The 13,846-nt window shown below is 43.0% G+C and overlaps 1 protein-coding gene across 1 annotated transcript in view; it reads right to left on the bottom strand.

Moving 5' to 3' along the window:
* The window catches only part of LOC149870541 (uncharacterized), a 115,025-nt gene that overhangs the window by 58,901 nt on the left and 42,278 nt on the right, over positions 1-13,846 (bottom strand). Inside the window, exons 11-13 of the mRNA XM_090036447.1 lie at positions 13,195-13,301; positions 8,509-8,620; positions 3,687-3,786 (exon numbers count right to left, since the gene is read on the bottom strand). Coding sequence (XP_089892573.1) covers positions 3,687-3,786; positions 8,509-8,620; positions 13,195-13,301 — 319 coding nt within the window. The remainder of the gene's footprint in view (positions 1-3,686; positions 3,787-8,508; positions 8,621-13,194; positions 13,302-13,846) is intronic.

Here is a 13,846-nt window from a genome sequence, read left to right as displayed (position 1 = left end):
GAGGAAGTTTCCTTCTGGTGATGAGGTTCGCAAGGAAACCTGGTACATCTCCACCACCTCACCTCAGAACCATCAGCATTCCTGGACCTCCAGAAACGTAATATATCTCATCAATGCACCAAATGACCTGATGGAAAATATGCAGGAGAGACCAAACAACAGCTGCATACCAGAATGAATACACATCAGAAATCTATCAAAGATAAGAATACACAATTACTTGTGGGGGCACATTTCTCACAAAAAAAAACACTCTCTCTCCAATCTCTCAGTTCTACTTCTCATAGGGAATTTACAAAACACCTTTCACAGAAAATCTTACGAACTTCATTCCATCAACCTACTTGGATACAAAAAATCATGGACTAAATATAGATACTGGATTCATAACACATTATAACCTGCTTAACATCTGACTCCCCAGGTACCTCTCTACTATTTACCAGCTACATCCCCTTTGCCCCCCGCAACCTCTCTCTCATCCATTGACTCCTCAATTGACATCTTCACTGACTGGCCTTCTTGCATGCATACCAGCTTCTGGCTTCTTCACTATTCATTCCATCATGGAATCGCACAGACCAACTGCAGATGCTTCCTCAGCCTAACGAAGGGTATTTGTACTCAAAAGCTTGCAAAGAAGAAAACTTGCTAAAAATTTTTTTTCCATATTTGAGTTGGTTTAATAAAATATATCAGATTTACCCAAAGAACCTGGTCTGCCTATGTTCTTAGACCAACATGGCTACAACCTATATCCCTGCACCATAGAATCATATTACATTCATATGTTAGCTGATCAGCCTTATGTTAGACATGTGCCACACTAGATATAATCTCACAGTCAAAGAGAGAGCAGCCTTTAGGATAGATCCAAGTGTAGGACCAGGAATTCAGTTTGGATGTTCAAGCAGTATAAATAAGGAATCATTCATACATTGTCATTACTACCAATGCAGCAAATGCTAAATTACAAGATAAAATTGTGATCCCACAAGCAAACAGATGCCACACCATATTAAACAAATTAGAAGTATATAGCCACTCACAAAAGGCTGTTTTAATTTCAAATGCTTGTTGCTTAGTAGAAACCTTTCACCATCCTAAAGGTTACACAGGTCCTGAAGACATTAATGTTATTTCATTAGAAAAATGGTAATATGTGATGCAGTTTTGCTAGCGAAATATAATTATGGTAGAAAGAGGTGGTTAGCTTCATTAATCTGAAGCCATACAGATAGCAGAGCAGGGTGGCACCTTCAGCCGCTGGCAGATGTTATTTCCATCAGGCAATGGAAACTGTTATTCCACACAACCTGCTTCATGTTCACAGGGCAAGCTATCCAAAGGAGAAAAAAGTTCCCTGGGAACCTGCTCTGCCAGAGCTCACCAACAAAAGCACTTGCAGAGCTGCTGGCAGGGGCTGTCAGCCCCTCTCCCACACCTGCAGGTATGCTGCTAATGAAAAGTGAGCTCTGAGCTCACCAGCTGAGCTCCCCTGACCTTTTTGCAAAGCAGGGGATACCTGTGCAAACCTGGGGAGATGAAAGCAGCAGATCTAAAACTCTTCCAAGACACCTTATAAACATACTTTTGTGTATATGCTTTTCCTCTACCCCCAACGTACTCCTATTGTGTGCAAGAAAAGCATGTCCTGAGGCAGCAGAGTTCAGGCAGCAGAGTTTAGCATGAGTCATAGAGAGTCCCTTGCAGGAAAAAGGGCTGGGGGAAAAAGCAGTCCACCCTGGGATGCTGAAGGACCTGGCCAAACACTGGCCCCTGTGTATAACATGCTATGCGTTCAAATTAAAGTGCAATACAAACAAGACAATAGTCTACATTTAGACTTTGTTGCTGGATTGCCATTTTTGCAACTGGGTATCACATGATAAATTGTCTGAACATACAGCATGTTGCAATTTATTGCTGCATGAACACACTTTACTGCATTGCTCCATAATCACACTTTAAATGTAGCATCTGTCAGGGGTGTTACAGACTAATTCATTCAGAACCTTGGCACTTTGCCTCTCATGGCTACTCCCAGGTGTGACCCTCTTCCCAACCTCAGGCCCTTCACCCATCCTGGCTACTCCCAGGTGTGGCACTCTCTATCCACAACCCAGGCACTTTGCTCATCATAACTACTTCTGGTTGTGGCTTCTCTCTGCCCACACCTGGGCACTTCACCCATCCTGGCTACTCCTGGGTGCAGCCTTGGGCACTAGCCCTGAAGGCAACAGCACATCATCAAATATAATTATGTAAATTAACAAATTAGTCGTTTTAGTAATATTAGTCATTTTAGTAATTTAATGAAGCAGAATAAAGCCATCACCTTAATTAGTGTGTTCAAGGACATTAAAAAGCTGATGAAAGCAAGAAAAGAAAGTAGCAACAGTGAAGGCTGAGAAGCATCAGGGGAGGAAAAGGTGACTCCAAACAAAATAAACATCTATAAATTTGTCAGTGTCTTAGACCTCACTTTAACTAAAACATGTAAGCATATTAACTTTGGGTTTACAAAGTACTCTGTCACACCATGATCTATCTCCAGGGGTGGCCATAAAGCCCCTGGAGACAAAAAAATTACTTGTACCCTGTTCTACAGGCAGTCTGCCCTGCCCTCACCCACCATGCCTTGATGTTAATTGTCAAAAAGAGTGTGGGAGGCTGCTCTGGTCTTATCGTAATGAACACCAGGTTGGTGGTAAAGGCCTTGTGGGCCAATTGCATGGCTCCGTTTTGCCCCTACACCACATCCCAGGCCTTGCAGATGTCCATTGATGTTCCTCCTTGATACTCACACAGCCCTTCTCTGGACCCTCCGGCCCTTTGGCCTCAGTCATCCCCTCTCTGGGCCTTCAGACCCCTCGGTCTCTTGCACAAGCCCTCCCTGGGCTGTCAGGCCCTTCGGTTTCTCTCCCGGTCCCTCTCCAGGCTGACAGACCCCTTTGGTTTCCTCTGGGACACTTTTCGTCTTCCGCTTTTCCTGGCCTCTCTCTAGGCCTCTGACCCTTCACTGGGCCTCACACTATTCCCCAGCCTTTTGCTGGGCCTCTGGACCCTTCTAGTCCCACTCTCCCTTTCAGCCCTACAGGTGTTACAGTTCACTCTTGAGCTGGCTTTTGCTGTCCATACCTTGGCACTTTGCCTCTTATGGCTACTCCCAGGTGTGACCCTCTCCCCAACCTCAGGCCCTTCACCCATCCTGGCTACTCCCAGGTGTGGCACTCTCTATCCACAACCCAGGCACTTTGCTCATCATAACTACTTCTGGTTGTGGCTTCTCTCTGCCCACACCTGGGCACTTCACTCATCCTGGCTACTCCTGGGTGCAGCCTTGGGCACTAGCCCTGATCCCAGCTTTCCTCAGACACTCTACTTGTGGGTTCATTCGTCCTCTCACACTCTAAGCCCTTGGGCCCTCTCTGGGCCTCTGGACCTGCATAGACCCAATCTCTCCTGGCCCCTCTCTGGGTCTCCGGACATGCATGGTCCCACTCTTTTGTGGTCCACAGCTGCTGGCAGCTTTGCAGGCTGCCTAATTTCTTAAAGTGGTAGGCACCCCAAGTGGCCTGCCACAATCAACACAATGAGGCACATATTATAAGCGCTACCTTAATATTAATGATCAAAATAAAAGTAAGAGCCAGATACTTAGAGAAAGAGATGGGACTATTTACCCATTCCAGTTCCAGCTGGTGCAATCTCTTTTGAGAAGATTTCCACAGCCTTTTTCTGCTTATGGTGTACAGCAAGCCAGATAACCACTTCCCGGGGACCCTGTTTCCAAATATTATAAATAATGAATTCAATAGTCATAAGTAAAGGTTTACTTAATATGCATAGCTCTAGTACATTTAAACATAAGGAATCTTCCAAAGATGAACTGTCATTACCGCAGCTGAAACTCTATAAAAAGACAACCACTGGGCATGTCTATGCATGCAATTAATGCAACTGGATAAACTCTCGTGCAATTTGAGCTGGAGTAATCTAATTCTGATGTCACTGTCTACATATACATTTAAGCATAGTAATATACTCCACCATCAGACAATACCTCTGTCTGACAGCACTATCTTATGGTACTATAAGTTAGTCTACACTGGCCCAAATGCTGTGCATGTGTAAATGGTGATGCTTTACTGTGCAGTAAATTAGTCTACTGCACCGTAAAGTGCGTGTTTAGACACACCAACTATGTACTAATACAAAGCAGTAACATAATTCTCATCCATCTTTTTGTTAAAAGATTTTCTAATTCTTTTCTTCAGTTATCCTGGGTGCATCTACATGTGCCATTAAGATGAGGCTAACTGTACAAAAGTTAATGGCTCCCAGGCACAGCATCTACATGTCCACTTGGGATCACAGCAGTTTGAGCTAAGGTGGAGCAGCCCCAGGCTGGCAGCAGGCTCAACGGGTCAGCTCTGAGCTCTGGGTCATAGCACTGGGCAGCAGAGGAGGTGGCTGGGGCCGAAGAGTGCTTCACATGCAGAGCTGTGCAGCTAGGCAGCAGGCAGGGCTCTGGCCCCTTGCAGCCTGGGTACAATGTATGCCTGGGTCAGTGTTCACATGTGCATTTAGGCAAGGCTATTTTTGCCACTGTAAGAAGTACTGTTCCCAAAAGTACGACCTTAACAGGCTGAAAATTAGTTTGTAGCAGTCTAATAGAGTCACATGTGTAGACTGTGACACTTTATACCACAGCAAATTAGTCTACTGTACAGTTCAGCACGTGTAGATGCACCCCCTGAAAACAAATGTTGGATATTCCCCAAACTTCAAAAAATTGTATAGTTTCCTGCCTTGTCCTTTGGAATTCAATTTTTACCTCAAATAATATTCTTAAGAAGAAACACTCAGATTCATGTCCAAAACTTGGTAAAATCTTTTTGAAACTTCCTAAAATATTGTAAAGTATTTAATGAGTCAGTTTTTTGGCACAATATATGTCCTAAATGGAACGTGTGCCACGGCTTTGTTTATGCTGTGCTTTCAGTGCCTGCTCCCCTTGCTGGATCCTGGCAGCTTTGAGGAGGAAGCTGCCCGATTAAAGGCAGGGGAACTAAGATCTGGACCTGAGGGGGTAAAGATGCAGATTGGGATAAGGACTTTGGGAGATGGAAGAGGAGGAGCAAAATATTTATTTCCCTCCAGTACTTATCCAAAGAGGATGGAGAATGACAAACAAATACTGATATCACAGCACAGATGCCTATCAAGTGATCTAAAGGTCAAATCTAAAGGTTCAAACCCTGTGGATGAACCATGTTGATGACCATCTACTGTCCTAAGAATGAATTTGATATATTTCTTTGGGGGGGCGGTGTTCAAAAACCATGGAGATTTCACAGAAAGAAGGATGGTAAATGAGCATTACTAATGTTGCAAAATAAAGGACTTCAATTTTAGAAAATACCAGATCTGCAGTTGCATAAGCAACCTCAGTTCAGACACTTTGCATGAATGCATTATAATACACTTGACTTGATCAAAAATTTTTTAAAACACAACCCCTGCTTCTGAATGCATGATAGACTGTGTTTAAGGGAAGAATAAAGGTGTACAGTCATATTGTTTGAGATGTTGTAAGATGTTAGTGAATGAGCCAAGGGAATATAAAACAAAACCAGTTTTGTAGTGTCAGCAATTTAGGAAAGTTGGCTTGGGGTTTTTTTTTAACTCTGCCTAGGAGTTGCCACATGATGCAAGGCATGCTGTCCAAACCAAACTTCTCACTTATGGTGAGAAATAGTGTGAACCTCCTTTTCTGGGAGGCTGACTCGAGCCACTGCTGTCCTATTTGCAGAAGTAGTGAGTACTCCCAGAGGATAATGAAGTCAATAGGAACTATAAATATGTACACATTATATAATGCTAATCTCTCCGAAAAAAATCAATTTCAAATTTGGTTCTCAGAACTAATGGACACCTGATCATATACTTTCTGTACCTCAGTTACCATCTGTAAAATAAGAATAATTATTTCCTCTTGTGGGACAGGAGGTTTGTGAATATAAATTAATGATTTGAAGCATTAATTTCTTACAATGATAAGTATAATCAAAAAATCCATGAGGAAACTGAAGAATTTGAATAGCATACAGAAATGGTTGTCAACCGGGGGTACATTTACCCGTAGGGGTACTTAAAAAGGTCATAGAGGGTACACAGAATGCATGTACAAGTATCGGCAATTGTCTTTTTTTGGCTGACATGGCCAATAAATGCCCTGTGCATGTACACAGCCCGGCAGCCTGGAGAGCAGCTGGGTCCGGCTAGTAAGTCTGTAAGGGAAGGGGAGTGGTGGGAAGCAGGCTGAGGCCCCTGCAGCGAGGAAGGGAGTGGGGGTGGGGCTGGGGCAGGTGCTGTACCGCCAGGGCAGGGCATGGGATGGAGCTGAGAGCAGCTTGTCTGGGGGCTACAGGCAGGAGGGGGCAGTGTGGCAGCTCCTGCCGCTGCACACACCAGGGGGGTCATGGGGAGCATGTGCCCCCAGATCTGCGTGCAGGGCAATGGTGGGCTGCCGCTGCGGGCTGGGGCTGGGGCAGTGCTGGGCTCTTCCTGGGGCTGCACTCAAGGCGGGCAGCAGCAGCCAAGAACATAATAGATAACATTAAAAACAAGAAAAAAATATAAAGGGGTACATGAGCTGAAACTTTGAGACAAAAGGGGTACACTTGTTAAAAAGGTTTAAAACTCCTGGCACACAGTAAATAGTGGGGGAAGACATCAATTAACAATGGGCGGGAAGACATCAATTAACAATGGGCATAACACAAACTATCAAGTAGCTCTTTTCAGGTGAATGTTGTTTAATAAAATAGTATGCAATCATGCATTTCAAAACTGCAACAAAATGTATATGTACAGTGTCCTAACTAAAGTTCCTTGAAATTTCATAACTTTCGAATGCTTGACTTCACAACCCTGATCAGGTTCTTTTAATACAGTTTTCTGTGTATTTAAAAAAATCAGATTAAAGTAGACTATGTATGATCCTGGGAAACAAAATTATTGGACAGCTGTAAAACCATTATAAAGCTAGTTCAGTGGGGAGGGAACTACACTGCAGAAGGACATTAAATCCAAGCATTTAAATTAACAGATGCAATGATAAATTCATTAATTTCTTCCGTAAAAATTAACAGTTCATAAACAGCTCACCAGCTGTACTTATTTAGCAATTTTAAAGTGCAGGTCTTCTCGCTAGATTCATAGAACTGAGTGTTGTCTGACATATACCTTGCTGCTTTATAAAATTTTACAGCTGACAAAAAAAAGTTAGATGCTACCATTTTGTAACAAGTTGTACTACAAATGTATAATAGGAAATACAAAGATTTACTCCTTTTTTTTTTAGACTTTCACATATCAATTTAAAAAAAAGAGATTACAGACACGGTGTTGCCAAACAACGCATCCCATTTATATCTGTATGCAAGTGTTGTGGTACATAATATGAACATGTAATTTAAGACTAACAAAATGCATACTCACAAGGGAGGCTAACTGTAGTTGCACAAGTAGTCTTAATTTTGCATTCCCAGCATCAGTCTATTCCTAGCACTTGACAAAGTTGGTTGTTGCCTATGAAAGCTCATGGCTACATACAGGTGTTACATTTATACCAGGAGAATTACAGCTCCCCTGGTAGAAACCATGCATGTACAGGCATTCACATACATAGTCTCTCCCAGAACAAAAATGGCACTTTTAGGAGAAAAGTAACCCAAGTCCTACCAGGTAGAAGGTGCCCTGAGGCGAGTTTCTTTCAGGAGAACAACTGCCTGTACACTTTGTTTGACTCCTCCCAGGGACCAAGAAGAATCAAACATCAAGGAAGGACTCCTGTACCTTTGGAGACTAGGGTCACCCCTGCCTGGAGAATGTGCTGGAGGCATCTGATCCTGATTCTTCTATAGAACGGGAGAAGAAGAGCAGCCACCCACTGCTACCTGCCAGCTCCTCAAACCAGGGTTTAGTGCTGCACACTCCAGCAAGTGGTCAGGTGAGCAGTGTGGAGACTTATGGTGCCACTCACTCTGTTCAGTTCCCAATGCCCAGGAGCTAAGCAGGCTGAACAGTTGGGCAAAGTCCTCCCCCACTCTCCACACTAGGGGACTCTCCAAACTTACCCAACACTAGGACCATCCAAGTCTCAAGAAGACACCAGGAGCAAGTGAGAGAGGGCAGTTGCCAGCTGAACAGCTGTACTGTTCCCTCTTTCAGAATCATTTCTAGCGGTGGAAATGGAACCTTTCCGCCACTAGAAATGAATCCCTGTGTGAGGCCCATGCCTCACAAGGTTCCACCCTGTACTACCCGGTGCCTGGCTTCCAACTAACATGGCTAACCACCTCTATAAAAAAAAAAAACATACATTTTTACATGATAGCAGCTCTGAAATTTCCTCCAATAACTTCTTTTACAGTTAGAAAAGAGAACACATAAAGATTCAAAGTGACTAATGCAGTTTTTAAAATGATTAATACTTACACCATCTATATGCTTTTTTGCATGCGGTCCATATGTCTCTTCGGAACCTAAAATCTGTATGTTAACTGCACTGTAATCTTCATACCCAAGTTGACTGAAAATAAGGCGAGTCCTGCAAAAAATTATTTATTAGCCAACTACTTCATAAGAATGATATGCAATATCCCAGTACAGCCCATGGATGTAAACTCTGAATTTTATGTAAGTTTGGATTTAAATACCTCTCATTGAACAAATACATTGCTATACCATATTTCAAATGATGCATCTACACATACAATTCAAATGATACAGCTATACATGGGCACATCTACACACGCAATTAATTTGAAGCAATTAACCCCAATTAACCCCAGCTTATTGCTTCTAAGTGTACTATTTGAATGTGCACCTGAGACCACAACACATTGAGCCAGGTTGGACCAGCACCAGCTGACAGGAGGCCTAAGAGATCCAGAGCTGCTCCAACTCAGCTCAATGTGCTGCAGAGGGGCTGGCTGGGGCACAAGTTTTTTCCACTGAGGGGTTAGCCAGCAGGCAGCCCCCACACTGAAACACGCTCATGCCCCAGGCAGCTGGGTCAGCATCTACACGTACACTGCTGTGCTTGAAAAATTCCACAGCAGGGTAGTACTTGTATTCACAAATACTACCTTGCTGTGGAATTAATTAGTTTCCTGCAGCCTAATAGGGCTGCACATGTAGAAACGAGACATTTACTATGGAGCCAATGAGTAGATGTGCCCACTGTCAAGTGAGGTATTTCCAAAATTTGTCCTGACTGCTTGACTCTAAAGGCCTGCTCTTATTCCACCAATTAGGTACTTATGTGGATTTAGACACTTAGGAAGCTGCCTATACATGTGTTGGCAATGGCGGTGGGGCATTTTAATTAGAGTGGCTTTTTGACAGACGCTCTAATTCAAATGGCTCATGATTATGCGCATTAAGCCACAGTGCATTTTAAAATGACCACAGGACACTTACTCTAAAGCTCATTCAATGATGTTCAACAAATCATTCTACAGTTTCACCTAATGACATGGACAATTGCATAAGACAGCTTTTAGTGTCTTCAAAATAATATATCATTACTGGACCTATAATTCTTAGTTTTTGCACAGCTTGGAAAAGAGATACTTAATCCTTTCCAAAAAGCTTGACATATTCAATTATACTGGTGTACAATCAGTATTTAAATAAAACAGAAATAGTCATGTAAACTCCACCTCCATTGAAATTGTAATACATTATAAAACTTTGACAATATGAGAAAAAGGCAGCATTATTAGAGAGAGAAAAAATGTCAATTTTTTGAGCATACCATACAAGAGACTTTAAAAAACATATAAAACGCCCACAGTTTCCATTTAATAGCTTCAGTGCCTCTTCAATACATCAGACAGATGAGGTCAATGCACTTGAAGAGCATCACAGTATCTGGTACTCTCACCTCCTTCCACTGTTTTAAGAGATTTTACCAATTCAACCATGGAAATTATGTTTGGACTGATAGAATCTTTCATACCCATGGAGCAGTTTAAAAGACACTTTCTGTCTATATTCAATGACGTATCTATATGGCACCAGAATAAAGGAATTTAATATTAAATTATATAGGTAAGATTACCTTAAATAGATAAAATTAAGTTAAATTATATTTAGGTAAGTGTCCCGGGACCCGAGGAAGCCAAGAAGACTTACAATGTGCTGCAGAGGGGCTGGCTGGGGCACAAGTTTTTTCCACTGAGAGGTTAGCCAGCCGGCAGCCCCCACACTGAAACACGCTCATGCTCCAGGCAACTGGGTCAGCATCTACACGTACACTGTGGGACAAGAGAGACGCCGCAATGGAGGGAGAGCCCGTGCGGCTCGTTAGCCACGTCTATGTACAGCTGCGGCCAGCAGCTGATGGTGACATCAGACGCCGGCCGGGGGATTTAAAAATGGCAGCTGCTGCTCCAGAGGCAGCGGATGGAGAGGGAAGCAAATGGCTGTTAGAGCCGTCCCTGCTGTTAGCCCAGCGGGACGGACGCTGAAGAGCTGGAATGCTGGAGAGTCCGGCAGCCCAGAGAAGAGGCAAAACGGCTGGATCACCAGCAGATAGAGCCCGAGGCACCAGATCGGGTGAGCAACGAAGGATCAAGGCCACCCAGGAGGATTCCGAGCCACAGGAAGTAAGTGCCGAGGCAGTGGGTGCGGGAAGCACCAAAGAGGGGTGTGAGGCTGAAGGATCACCTGGCATGAGAGAAAGATTGGGGCGGGATCACCGCCGAGAACAGAAGGCATCGATCGAAGAATAAGGGGACAGCACGAAATATCCATCCAGGAGGCATTACTCCTGGGCACTATCAGAGGGTGCTGGTGATAAGTCAGGGAGGGAGTACATATAGAAGGGTCACTTTGAGGAAGTACGCAGCTTATGGTGTAGGGTGACAGATCGGTGGTGGAGATTATCTATTGCAGTAGGGCTGAGACACCTATACAGGCGGGGAAGGCCATTATAGAAGTCTGCAGGAACATCACTGAACAGGCGCAGGGATGTGGAGGCCACAGGTGGTGTGAGGCTGGGGTGTAGGGGTGGCAGGAACCCCGTATGTAACCGACGAGGCTGACCTGAGACACCGAGGGACCTGTGAACTAGCCCCGCCTCACTGGGATAACAGCAAAGTCGTGGCAGGCGAGAAGCGGGGTTGGCGAAGCGGGAATACAACCAAACCCAGTAACACCAACACTCGGTGAAGAGGGTGGTCACCAAAACGGAGAGCCAGACTACTAGTAGAGATCTATGAAGGCCCGTCGGGGACAGTAAGATATTTTTCTTTTCCACTTATTGTTAGTGAAAATTGAAACTGATGCCTAAAATTAGGTATCAAACCTTATATCTAAACACCAAAATAAAAGTGGTCAGATGTGCTGAGCAACAGAACGTAGCACATTCCCAAAGACAAGTTAAATATAACATATAAAACTAACTGTAGACATGAAAATTTAAAATATATTTGGTGCGTCAATTTTAGTCCTTAGCAGTTTCAGCTGGGAACCCTGACTCATCCCTGACCAGACTTGCAGTTTTTTTTAGCACTAAAATCACTTATGCTGTACAGAGAACCTGTGTAAAAGGGTATTATAACTATCCTGATTTCCTGTCTAAATTCCTTGTTGTGGCTAGCTTAATTTCTCATTCAACCAGAGTTTTAAACCATTCACCACTGCTTATTGTGGGAAAGTTCTTGATTTTAATGGAATCTGTTCCCTTTTCTGAGGATTGCCGAAATCTTCTCTTACTTGGTGTACTTACAACATACAGGTAATCTTAAAGAGTACATTTCGAGCTTTTACAATGCACTAGAATGCAGCAAATGCATTAAATGTTTTAAAACTAACTTCTTGAGGCACATTAAAGGGTGCTTTAAATGGCTACTTCTTTACACATTTTTTTAATTATTCATTTTGAACAATGGAGAGGAAGGAAGGAAGGAATAAAGAAAAGGAATGAAGAATAATAATTATATATGTCACAAGCTGAATTTGAAGAGATGCTGAAGACAGTTTATTGAGAGGAGCTGTATATCAGGAGCACATTAGCTCAATGCTTTGGGAATTGCACTGGCTTCCAATAATATACTGGATGGAATTCAGCGTGTTGGTTTTAGCCTATAAAAAACAGAGGTTCTCTTTGTCAAAGCTGTTGAGGAATATGAGGGCTGAAGTAGAAATGGATATATTCATGGGTGGTATATTATGCTGCAGCATTTAAATATATGGATCAGGCACTCAAAGCCCTGGACGGGCACTTACAGTTCAATTTTTATACCTGAATAAATAAAATAGATGAAATACACTGAGCTGCTGAAATGGATAGCAAGGCTGCCACGCTGCCTTACAGCTAGAAACTGGTCATTAGTCAAAAGTAGATAAGCATCACTATTGACTTAACTTTCAACATATGCCTTGGCCAGTAAGGTTATCTAAACCAGGAATGCTCTACCTCCAGCTTGTAGGCCAAATGCAACCCACAGAGCCACTGCATCAGTACCACAGGGCTCCCCATGGGTCCAGAAACTTGGCCATAGGAAGCCATTAATATAGTGCCAAACTCCCAAACCCCGTGTGCCCTGCGGAGCCAGACAGTATCTCCTTCCCCCTGTGTGGATGGGCCACACCCTCTTCCCCCTGTGGGGCTGGGTTGGGACTGAACCATGCCCCCTTTTCTACCTTACAGGGCTAAGTGGAGCTCCTTTTCCCCCTCCTGAGCTAGGCTCAGTCCAGGCTGACCTCCTCCCACCATGGCTGGATAGTGGCTGCCATGCTGGCCCCAGGTGCTGGATCAGAACCATCATCTGGCCCACGGTTAGATCTGGCACTACCCATCCAGCCCATCGAGTAAAAAGATTGAGCACCACCACCAGCCTAAACAAACACATCTAACTTCTTGCCCTATTGCCTGTTTTTTGATAAATAATGTTACTGATATTTCATAGCTCTATAATGAGTTTGGTAAAAGAAAAACAGGTTCTAAATTACACAATTTATGTCTTGATATCTCCAACCATTTTAAATAATTCCATCTTCTAGGCATCCTCTTAGATTGATGCAACTGCCATCTTATTAGTACAGTTTACCAATTTATTTTGATTTTATGTTTAAAAGGCAAAATAAAGTGAATCTGTATTGTATACTAACCTTTTCAGAATGCTTTCTGCTGTTCGCCTTCCTTTTTCCACTGCCTTCGGCCCACCTATTGGGCAGACAGCTGTAGCTCTGTAACCATCAAGGTAAGTGGCATTTACCTAGTGATAAAAGGTTATAAAAATGAGGGATTTGCCCCTGATTTACTCTAAAAGGTCAACAGGCAGTAATTACCAATACATCCAGAAGGAAAAGAAGCAGAATTTTTTTCTCTGCATGTGGTATGCGCCTTCTTTGTTATCATGCACATCCAATCATCACTTAGTCAAAATGTATATATTGGGTTCTTTTTCATACATCTTATAATAAAAGTCCAAGCTACGTGTGTGTGTGTGTGTGTGTGTGTGTGAGTGCACGCGCGTGCACACGCAGATGCATACAAAATATCTATCCATCCATCCATATGTTAACTTAGCACCTGAGTAAACAATGTTCTATAGAACTGAAAAAAATATGTGAGGAAATTTTACTAACATAATATTGACATTTCAGACTATTATTTTAGTTATAGTATATATTCTAAACATGTCTCTTAATATTTGAGATCTGTAGAATTATTATTCTTACTATATTGTCTTGAAAAGTAACATACTCTATATGAGAAAAAAGGGTTAAATATGCACTGTCTTTTTGATTTATGTATATT

Source organism: Crocodylus siamensis, chromosome 2 (genome assembly GCF_052110815.1).
Source record: "Crocodylus siamensis isolate JL-2025a chromosome 2, ASM5211081v1, whole genome shotgun sequence".
In the NCBI taxonomy this organism is placed as follows: Eukaryota; Metazoa; Chordata; order Crocodylia; family Crocodylidae; genus Crocodylus; species Crocodylus siamensis.
This window is presented reverse-complemented; position numbering and strand designations above follow the sequence as displayed.